Here is an 11686-nt window from a genome sequence, read left to right as displayed (position 1 = left end):
TTAATCATATTCTGAGACTTGGCTAAATCTCTTAAGAGAATTTCTTAGAACTGCTTTTGAGAATAAAAAGAAGCACTTATATGAAACTTCTGACACAAGTTTTTCACTTGCAAAACTGAAGTAGATATCCAATAACTTAATATGGGATTTCCCAGCTTCCCTTCAAGGATATAATGAGCAGATGTTTTAACTGAAGCACCTAGCGTGGAAGTGCATTTGTCAAGGCCATGTGTAGGCAGACAAAGTCAGTAGGACTCCTTCACTTTCTGTATTCTTTCTATCACTCTGAATAGAAACTCTTAAAGAGTATTGCACAACTCCAGAAGCCCCAAAAAAATGCCTTGCATTTTAATGTGCCATAACAGCTAACACACGCATTGTGGAAACACAAGTACACAGCTGGGGAAGACTGGGGAAAGAATAGAATGGTAAATCCTCTTACCAATCTACAGGATATGGCTCAGCAGTAATTCACACACAGTCTCAATTATTTAGTTTGCAACTTTATTTCTTTATAAGTTATTGGTATAAATTTTAATATCTAATTACACAGTAATCTGGGGACTTTAAGGGAAGCTTATTGTGTCCTTTTTAGTGTCTTCTGCCATTTGGTCCTCAGACATGTTTTAAGAGGACTAATATGTGTACCTTAACTTTCTGTACAAAAACACTTCAAGCTTTTGTTTTGTTTTTCTGAGTAGGATGCACAAATCATGCATATTGTAGACAATATAATGGTCAAGGAAATATTTCCGTCTTTAAACTAAGGCAGTTAAAAACCCATGAATATCAACTGAGTAATCTGGAAGAGTAAAAAGGCTTCCTCAGTGCTCATTTATCCTTTGAGCAAATATCATGTTCAGTAAGACACACCCTCTTGGAATTATCATTGATTTGATTGCTGTCTGGATTGAAAAGACAGCGATTGTCAAAGACAGCATTTAATTATGTACATTTTATTATGCCACTAACCCATCCACTTTTGAATATGAACTCATCAGCGTTAAGCATTGTGTAAAACCACATGCAAAAATCGCCATAAAATTTTTTAAATAGAACCAAATTGGCAAGTTTTTGGAAAGGATATTTCAATGTTAAAAAAAATATACTGTCTATTAAAATGAGCACTTCAAGTAACTTAAATATCTTTAGCAAATATGTCCAGCAAGAAACTCTCTGTAAAAGAAATTGTTCTTAGAACAAAAAGCTAATGAATGGCTATTTAGACACTAATTTTTCAACACAGTGGTGGGTCTGTGTGAAACAATTCGTAATCTAAATAAAGTGAGTTCATTACACTCTTAAAAAAACATACATTAAGCAGGACTGATTAACTATTGCATTTCTGTATTTACAAAAGTGCTTAGCATAACAAAATTACCTAAAAAAATATAAACTTTACCGATATCATTTGGTTCTATGTGTACTCCTAGATCTGCACTTGGAGAAAAATAGTATTTACATTGCTAGATTTAGACAAGTTTCCTATTATTTTTAAAGAAATTTAACAAAACTCCCCACACAAATGGACCCCTATGCAAGTCAATTCACTCCACCTGGCTCATCATAAAGAGAGCAGAAATAAATCCTTGAGTACTGAGCAGTATAAATAATCCTAGCCATTTTCTGTGGCATTAGACCCCAATACAGGCTGCCGACAAATTGGACAAGTGGAGTTTTCAGAAAGCCAGCGATCAATACAATGAATGTGAAACTCATGCATACAAGGTAACTGCCTTAGCTTATTCCCTGTTACATATTCATTAATGCAAACACTGCACGTTTTACTTATTTCATTTTCAGTGTGAATATCCCCATAGTTCCGGGTAGACAGATTGTCAATCTGCTCTTTGGTTAAACCTCTTAAACGATCGTCATCATCATCTTCATTCAGCAAGAAGAAGTGGGCAAGTCGAAGTATGGGCAGTGTTCCATTTTCCACTAGGTTGTTAGCGTCTTGAGACTGCCTGTGATCTTGGTTTTCATTACTGCGACCATAGCGTTGAATATCATCGCTCTGTCCATTTGCTTCCCTGCTGCCTTCCACGCCACGCCCATTTCTAGGTGAAATCTCTCTTGGATCGCTGCTACTGTTTGCTGAACTTGAGTTACTCTGTTCTGACTGTACATGCAGTAAGGGATGACCACCTCTTTGGACTTCTGAGTTTGATTCAGTTTCCATTAAAGAACTCAGTTCTCCAAAGCCTGTCATAATTTGTCTAAGGATTGATCGAAGAGCCACTGATGAAGGTTCACCAAGCCCAGTTTCTGAAATCCGACGAAGAGGTATCCGAATAGTGCTAACGTAGGTTCGAATACCGGCACGTTCTGATCGTGATATCGTACGCCGAAATCCCCCGCTGTCACTTTCAAAGGTGACTGTGTTTTCTGCCATTCCTACTCTAGAACGAGTTCTGCTGGCAATACTGTCCCGATCTCTGTTTTCTCCAGGACGAATTCTTCTCACCTGAAGATCTAGTGTAATTGTTGGATGCCTTCTAACAGCAGCTACCGGCCTACTAGATTCCTCCTCTTCCAAAGTTATTCCCAAGGATGGGGTTACGCTGGAAAATTGAGGAGTCTGAGTGTTACCTCTTGCTTGTTCTGCAGCAGGCTGTGGAGAAGGCTGAGCTGTTTGTCTTCTACTTCTGTTGACTTGCTGTGCATTTCTATCCTGCCTCTGCCCACGTTCCTCAGATTGAGCAGTGTCACCTTGCCTTTGCAGTGGAGAGCGGCTTCGACTACTTAAAGTAGACCTCAGCCGTAGAATTTCTAGTCTTTGGTTTGTACTCATCCGAACATTAGTTCTAGCTCTACCTCTTGTGACTCTTGTAGAAGTACCACTTCCTAGCATTTCTCTTTGTTCACCAGTAGCTGCAGAATTATTACGTGTATTTGTTTGGGAAAGGCCTGTCAACTCCCTCGTTCTACTCCTGAGCCTCCTCGAGATTGGAGAGGCTGCTTCAGAGTTCTGTGCCACGGAACTTCTTACAGACCTGGTCCTTGCAGTGCTCGAAGCCTCACTGTTTGCCTCTCTTGCAGTCCTGCTCCTTGTTCGTGGGGTTACTGGACTGGCAGCTCTTTGATGTCTTCTTTCTAAATACATTCTGCTACTATCTATACCCACATACTCCTCACCAGCAGTTTCAAAACTGTTATGCTCATGATTTATGTTGATTTCAAGACTAAATCGAAACTCCCCACTGTTTGGATTTGTTCGACTCACGGCCCTCCAGGTTTGGTTCCCACTCTGTCCACTGCGAGTGGCATTTCCTGTGCGACGAAATGTGTTCAGCCATTCAAGCAAAGAGTCACCATTTGAGTTTTCTCCAAGAACATCAGAATCTGAGACAAACAAAGAATTGTAAACATTCGTACAACTGCAATCTCAGCATACTATGATGCACTCCTCCAAATCCTCTATGCTTGCTGGGCCTGATTTCAGAAATGTTACAGTAGCAGGACAGCTACTGTGCTATGCTAACGTAATTTTGCTGAAAACATGCTGTATGTAAAAATGTCAGCAAAACTCACCAGTTCAACTTAGAAATTTTGTCTCACTAGCAGTTAGACAGAGAAATTAACATGCTTAGATGGACTCGTCTGAGAAAGTGTTCAGATTTAGGCAGTTTAAAGTTAGTTGTATTTATCCAATATCTGCCCCTCGCTTAAGCTATCAATTGAAGGGTATCCTAGACAACTAATTTTGATAAAGCAAGGAAAAAGTATAGCAGATTTCGTCTTCTTTGGAAAAGTATTTTTAAAAAATTGTGGAATAACAGTGGAATAAAGGATGCTGTTTCAACAGATTTGCTCCTTTTGTGCAAATATACCCTTTTCCTACTACAGTAACCACTGCTCCATTCCCAAATCTCCTCCAGCTACAAGCTCAAGAACAGATATAACTGTTGTGGTCAGTGCTATGTGTATAAAGCAAGCCAATGGTCATGATCACAGTGAAGGTTTTCCCTTGAAGGGATCAGATTAAGCTCTGCCTACTCCATCATCTCCCTACTTTCATGAAACCTGCAAGAACTTTGGTACCTTTGTTTCTGAGTTGCATATTCCTCTCCTAAATCTGACCAGAATTGGCCAAACGATTAAGCCAGTATTGCTGGGGAAGCAAAGACAGACTGTGTGCATAATACAAGCCTCACTCCGTTAAGAGAAATGGAAATGAAACAACAAAAACAAAAAAGTTGTTTCCCAATTAACCTCTTTCCTGTTCCAACTTTTCTAATACATGATAAAACCTTTTAAGAATTAGAAAAACAAAAATTTCCCTCCTGGGAAACCAGGAGGAGAGGAGAAAGTAATTTGTGGCTGACATAAATCAATTTTCATGAAGTTTTTCAAGTTAGTTTTCATATAATTAGGAAATGTCTCTTTCTTTGAAAGCATTCTACAGAGGCACAATGGAGAAATAAGACTTGAAATGGCTGGTACTGAAATCCATCAGCATTTCTCTTAAATATGTGTACACAACAATATTTATTCATATGTACTATGTGTATCTATATGTATAAATGAAAAATCTATACCTCCAACAGTTCTACCTTCACCTTCTCTGTTATCCAGATCAGTCTGTGATGCCAGACGCTCCTTAGCCCCCTCCAAGCGTTGCTGCAACTCTTCTGCTGTTATTTCCCCTGAAATAATTACATTTTGATAATGCTGCTAGATAAGACATTATTATTGCTTCTATATAGCCATGCAGAAATAACAGCCTTTTCTATCTTAAAGAAAAATCTTCAGAAATACGGTAAAATTAATGAAACTGAAAAGAAAACAGCACTACTGTGAGATTGTAACACAGGTACACAGATTAACAAAGCAAGCAGGTACTAGGGCAAGGGAAAAAAAAGATGCTCAATGTGTGTCAAGAGCATGTCAACTTCCAGTAACAACTCAGAGGTCCCCCAAATTACCACATACCAACAGATAAACTTTAGTGTACCAGATATTAATTATTTTCAGTTGGATATTACCTATACACAAAGATGTTGCCTTTGAAAGAGTTATGATTTTATTCCGGCTTTAGTATCTACTTAAGTTGTTAATTTTTACTGTACATCATAAATATTTTCTTTTTACAAAGCCACGGATGTCAGGCTACTTGAGTCATACAACCACACATGGTGCCTGATGGCAGTAGCACTACTTCACATTACATCTTTTCTACTGAAGGTATTCACATCTTACCAGGAGTGCCAAGCAGGTTGCGGTCTCTCATTAACCTGTAGTCTTCTTCATTGAGTTCGTTAATGAACTGGTAATAGGCCTCCTCCCGACTCAGGCGCTCCAGCTGTCGTTGTCTCTCATCTTCACCACGACTATGCTCTCGAGGAGACGCCTGCTCATTGCCATTCCCTGCACGGTGCCGAGAGCGATCCATAATGATAATGCCAGGCTGTCCTGAACAAAACCAGAAGGTTAGACTGCAGAGTAATTACATTAAGAATTTACCTAATTCACAGTAAAAAGTTCCCAGCATTTTCAATGAAATTAGTCTATTAATTGCTAAAGTTGATTAAGATGAACCAAGCTCCATGTTATTTTCCAAGTCAACAGTGTAGTTTATCATGCAAGTATTTTGCTTCTAGCTTGCTCAAAAATATCTAGAAGTCACCATTGCTCACTGAAAGGACATACGAGTTGGTACAGCAACTTTAAAATAAAAGAGCAGTAACAGATTTATTTTTTTTTTAGCTAAATAAAGATATTCTAGAGGGTTAAAAGATTAACATAAGATCTATTTCCCTTCTCCTGAGTATAATACAACAGCAGCGTGGAGTATTTTAAAAGCTAATATGTGACTGAAAACACAGTTCTCTAATTATCAGGTTGTAATTACCCCACGCAGACTTCTGACAACCACAGCTACTGCTTTAGAGAAGACTATCTTCCACTTCAAACATTTACTGATAAGTAGGTAAGGCTACTTTAGTATCTCAGTCAATACCACCCTTCACATAGCACAGGACCTACAGATACATTTTTGGTAGAACTGACTCTTCTGACATTACTGGTATATTTTCTTTGTGATCTCTAATCCAAGGATTAGCTAACAAAAGGATACCCATCTCCAGGAAAGACGTGTAAAAGAGAAATGGCTATACTTTACCCACAGTTCTTCATTCTTTCCAAATATTTAAGCAGTGGGACCACACTATTAGAAGGTATGAAAAACCATTTAGTATCAGAAAGAGGCGTCACCTCCGTTGATTTCTGTGCCATTACCAGCTCTCTCTGCTGAGGACTCAATCCTGGGCCAATCCGCTCTCAGACCACTCCCCAACTTTTCTATTTCCTAAGAAAACCTGTTCTTCAACATTCAGTTTGAAAGAAGAGAAAGTGAAGTGTCATCCTTTCAACTGGGCTTCCTATTTAGCAAAAGCCATCTGTAATATCTGCTGAGGCAGACACGTGACAGAAGAGATCACTTCTCTACGGGAGATCACCAGGCCAAAAAACCCCAACCATGGCACCATTCTGCTTATGTGTGAGGAGAAAGTTACTGGGTAACATTTTTTTTTTTTGTCAATTCACCAACATATCAAAGTCACTTCAACTATTAATTATGGGGAAAACACAGAACAGCATTCTCAGCACACTCCCCATCAGTAACCAGTCTTCACAGGAAAGGTGAAGAGACAACAAACAGACCAAACCAACTATTAGGCATACAATCAATAAAGAGTAAATCTTTATCAATGCTGCCAACAGATCGGAAGAATCAGAAAATGTATTTGCCAACAACAGCTGGCACACATTTAATATACCTTTCTTATGTTCTTTGTGGGATCTGTTCTGATGCATCCTTGGTCTCCTCATTTTCCACCCCATATGCTACTTCTTCCCCCCCACAGGTAACTTCACTTCTAAACAGCCCCTCCAGACTTCTCACTCATCTGCCTCCTGTGTGCAGTATTGCATTTCAATGTATTTAATACTTCCCTCCCAGCTCTTTAACTCCCTTAATAGAAAATAAATAAAACCTGAATATCTCCCCTTCAAGACATTTTCTATTCTCATAGTAGCTGTGGGGGTTTTAAATTTACCCTCCTGGCTCAGCCTCCCAGACTGTAGGTAATCACCGATCCCCATTTCCCACAAGGGCTATGTTCAAATCAGGTCACTTCTCAGATCACATGTCTAAACACAAATTTCTCAGCCAACTCTTTGTCTTACTACCCTGTTTTCCTCAAAACAAACGCAATCCCCGCCCACCCCTCCAACACCACACAGCACTATTATTACCCTGATGACACCCATCGCTTAACTACTATCATGAAAATGCCCAATCCATACTGCACTGAATATTGAAGTGTCTCTGTCCCAGATGACTTATGACTTGACACAGGTAAAGCAGGAAGGGGAAAGAGAAGAGAAAAAACTGATTTAGTTTCGCATAAGGTTCCCATTTAGATGAAAGCCTTAAAACAACTAACATCTTACTGTTTGCCCGACAACGACCATAGTAAGTTAACCAGTTTTCTAGATATATCACCATATTGCTACACAAATGACATGGAAATTCTTAAAATGAAAAGTCCATCACATGCAGTCCCCTCGACCTAAATTTAAGCCATCATTCAAAAAGAGAGGTTCTTTACTTTTCATTTCTCATCCACAGGAAATCTGGAAATCTCTTCTTCAGCTTTTGTGGGTGGTACAAAAAAAAATTACTGTTTTGTTGACAACTGTACAGTAGGATGATTAGTCACACTCTTTAAATGACTCACTTAGAAACAGTAAGAAGTGTGAAGTGTTCGGCTGTCCCATCTGTTTAACATAACTGCATGGATGACAACTACTATCCATATTTATCAAACGCCATCAAAACTAAGCACTTTGGCACTTAAAATGTTTCAGAGTAGTGAAAGTTGAAGGGTATTAACTGCATCAAAATGAAGTACTTTAGCAAGTAAAATATTTCAGAGTATCGAAAAGTTGAAGGCTATTAACTACAAAGGGGTAAAAAAACTGAAACTGAAATCCAGTTATGACTCAGGATTACTCTCCCTTTGCAAAGAAACAGGTGCCACATGCCGACAGTTTATCTTAATTTTCTAGAATCTTCAGCCTAAGACTAACTTCTTTAGGTCTTAATTCAGTTACTGTGGCCCATTCTTGAAGATTTACATTAATTTATATGTAAGTGATAGATACTTTATGCTTTTAGGTTTTGGCCTCTTTCCATGAATTACTACCGCCAATTAAATTAGGTACTCATTTTCTGAAAGATTACCACCTGCTTGCGAGCAAGTCGACTACAGGAGTTTAGATGAAGAAGCCTCCCCGAGCCACAAGGCCATTTAGCATTTCTGTCACATTGCAGCCTCCAGGCAAGATGATCTCACCGAATTTGAAAGGGAAAAAAAAAAAAAAAAAAAAAAAAGCCAAACCAAACCCAGAGAAGCCCACAGAGCCTGCGGAAGGAGAACAGGGGGAAGGAAAGACAGGCAAAGGAAGAATCAGGAGGAACAGGCCGCAGGACACCCAAAACGACCCAAGCCCCAGGCCTGGGGCTCTCTGCCTGCTCCCAGGCCGGCAGCAGGGCCTGTAGATCCCAGCCCCGCGCCATGCTGACGCTCTCCAGCCCTTTCCCGAGGAAGGCCCCGGGCCAAGCCCTGCGCCCCAGGGCAGGGGAGCCGCAGGGTGCCCGGCGGGGAGCAGCGACCTCCGGCCCGGCAGCCCCCGCCGCCCCGGACAGCGCCTGTTGCCAGCCGCCTGGGGGAGGGGAAGCTGAGAGGAGTGACTGACGCGCCTCCTGACCAATCACCTGTCCAGCTCGCGGCAACCGACCAATCACAATAGGGGAGGGCAGCCCATGTCCTCCCGCTTCTCTCCGCCCCAGGCTCCCCGCTCGGGCCCCGCCACTAACCGCCACCGGTCGGATCCACTCCCTCCAGCGCTGCCCGCACCCCCGGCTCCCCTGCCCGCTGGGAAGCGGCATCACCCGCTACGACAAACCGGGGAGGCGTCCATGCCGCCGCCTGCCCAGCGGGAGTCTGCCGAGAGCGCAGCCGGGGAGACTCGAGAGCCCGTCCCTGCCTGCTGTCCTCCGGGGCAGTGCGGCCTGGCCCGGCCCGGCCCCGCTCCGCTCCGAGCTGCCCGTCCCTGCCGGCGGCAGGAGCAACCGCCGCCTACGCCGGAACGAAACCGACCCCTGGGTGTGCGAGCGCCGCGCTCCAGCCCCGATTGCGGTCCGGGCGGCTGCCGGCTGCCGCAAGCGCAGGTTCCGTACGCGCCAGGGCGGCCCTCCCCGGCCGGCAAGCACCGCCCCTCCCGCACATGCGCGCAGCCGCGGCGCGGGCGGTTGTTGGGCGCGGTGGAGGGTTCAACGGCTGCGGCGCGCGCGCAGCCCCGTGGCGGGCGGAGGGGAAGCGGGAGCGTTTGCCGTTCTGCCTTGGGGTGGGCGGCGGTTTCCCGCTGCCCTGTCAGCGGCTTTGGTGTGCGCCGGGCCGCGGCTCCCTCGCGGCAGACGGTGCCCCCCAGCCTGACACCCCCTCGTGCAGCCCGGCGTCACCCGAGGCCTTGAGCCGCGGGTTGCGGCCCAGGTCTCTGGCGCGGCCGTGGTTAACGAGCGCAAACGCGGCGAGGCAGAGGGAAAACGCCGGCCTTCACCCGGCCTGTCCTGGACTCCAGCCGCTCCGCAGGTGGATCCCGCCGTCCCACGCTGGTCTTGCCGCGGTGCCCGGGCAGCCCGCGAGGTCTCTGCTCCACGCTGGGCGGGCTCTCCCTTTGTATGTTCTCACTAAAACTTCGGATTTTTTTTTTGTTTTGCCAAACTTGCCATTCTTCACAATCCTTCTTCCCTTTAAACACATAAAGAAAGTCTACTGGGTCCAGTGTTTCATCAGTAAACCCATTGTTGGTCAAAACTGCATGGGTGGGCGTGAGCCTTAACTGTGCGGGCAGGTAAACTTAGAGGATGTCACCGTACATCGCTTCTCTACTGTAGAATGACCTCAAGATCTTTAACCTTCCAGTATAAATGACCATTATAATATTTGACCAAATCAGCACAAGACTGCTGCTTCAGTTACTTGTTTGGTACTTCATAATAAATTACATCAGGAATAAGATTATAGTAACTTTTTTCCCCTGTACTCTCTCCTTAGGCCTGCATTTTTAGATTGGATGTTTCTTCCATTTTCACTCTCGACCTCTCCTTCCTTTCTATTTACCTTTCCTTCTGCAGTAACCTCCCTTCACCTCCATTTTCTAAAACAAATGATCAATCGCTTGGTGCCCTCACAGAAACTGTGTTTCAAGCTGTGATTTTAGTCATTTAAATTTACAGAGCTTTAGAAGTTTTTCACACAGGACTCAAACTCTTTTACAAGTTTCGCATATGCTAATTGCTGATATGCTGATAGCATCCACAAACTTTCTTTTCAGAGTTGCTTCTGTTCTGAGTTGCTTCTGCAGATTGTGTCAACGTGTGGTGGAAGCAGGCAGGCGGTGGCAGAGGAGCACAGTTCACATCTTACATAAACTATTTGAGTCAGCAAAATGAGAGGTTTTCATGAGAAAGATGCTTTAACTACGTAAAAGCACCCCATCCCTAGAATGTCCAAACTGCTCATACTTCTGTTCAAACTCGCTCGCAGAAATAAACAAAGTTTGAGTATTTTTTGTGCAAGTGGTCTCGATGCAAAGGCAAACCCTCGGTAACGAGTGAGGTGATAGGAAAGGCTCAGGACAGTGTCCAGGAAGATACCTCCACTCCCCACTTCAACTACACACCCCAGGACTTGTTCATTCTTGTGGAGAAATGAGTTTACACAAGTGTTACATTTAGGTTTCGTGTTAGTTTATGCTCATTTTGTGCCAGTACGTGGTTTCCATGAGACAAATTGGCAGTGTGAACACATTCTTAGCACTGAGGCCAGACCAGGGACTACTCCTTCCTGGTCACTGTATTAAAAAAATTGAACTCTCGTTGTTCATGTTCCTCGCCACAGTATGAATAATTAGTACTGTATTATGATTTCCTTTGCCTGGAACACTTAAAATACATCCTTCCTGAAGATCAATTTTACTTTCTTAATAAAAGTCAGAGTATATAAAGTAGTGCCTGGATTCCTTGAAAAGTCAGTTTCTTCCCACAATTATTTTTTTTCCCATTTTTGAAATATTTTCTTCTCATAGTCTGCTTATTCCACAGTCAAACACAAGACCTTCTCTGGTATCAAGCCCACATATGGGCTGCTCACCCAGAAGAAGGTTGCAATATGTTTTAGATATTTAAATGAACCCATATTTCCTTACTCAAAGCTGATTTAGTTTATTTTCCACTGACCTGTCCTCCAATGCAGAATTTTGTGTTCATGTCCTGTTCATACTGAAATTTCACAACAGTGCACTATAACGAAGTACAGTCTTTGTTTATTTTATGCTAAGTTGTTAATATAAAATAACAATAGTAGATCTTTCCTGGAATATTATTATTGCACTGTAGCAACGCTTTCCGCAATAACGTATTATCTTTGGAACTGTAATAAGAATAGCCTATGGAGGGCAGCAAATCTCAGGAAATTGCAAAGTTTTCTAGTAACACAAAATCTGTAACCCTGGTTTTAATTTGATTGTTCAGTCATGTAAGTTCTTTAGAAAGTAACTTTATGCTACTATGGTTTATTAGTTGATATTATATAAGTAAGGCAGAACCTCATAA

General features: G+C 42.7%; 1 protein-coding gene across 15 annotated transcripts; it reads right to left on the bottom strand.

The window, feature by feature from the left end:
* Window positions 1-487: 487 nt before the first annotated feature.
* On the bottom strand, window positions 488-9271 carry RNF6 (ring finger protein 6). 15 transcript variants are annotated; one of them, XM_086739492.1, is made up of 5 exons: window positions 9171-9236; window positions 7617-7660; window positions 5203-5415; window positions 4542-4649; window positions 488-3345 (listed from the first exon to the last, which is right to left on the bottom strand). In XM_086739492.1, exons 2-5 carry the CDS (start codon window positions 7621-7623, stop codon window positions 1616-1618), a joined length of 2058 nt encoding a protein of 685 aa, XP_086595618.1. In that variant the 5' UTR covers window positions 7624-7660; window positions 9171-9236; the 3' UTR covers window positions 488-1615. The 15 variants fall into 15 exon arrangements, with proteins under 15 accessions (XP_086595618.1, XP_086595620.1, XP_086595619.1 ...); XM_086739494.1 differs by lacking the exon at window positions 9171-9236 and adding an exon at window positions 8888-8911; XM_086739493.1 differs by lacking the exon at window positions 9171-9236 and adding an exon at window positions 8786-8867.
* Between the last annotated feature and the right edge of the window lie 2415 nt (window positions 9272-11686).

This window comes from Chlamydotis macqueenii, chromosome 1 (genome assembly GCF_036417535.1).
Source record: "Chlamydotis macqueenii isolate bChlMac1 chromosome 1, bChlMac1.mat, whole genome shotgun sequence".
NCBI classification, from domain to species: Eukaryota; Metazoa; Chordata; class Aves; order Otidiformes; family Otididae; genus Chlamydotis; species Chlamydotis macqueenii.
Note: the sequence above shows the minus strand (reverse complement) of the source record. Positions and strands in the feature narration are given on the sequence as shown.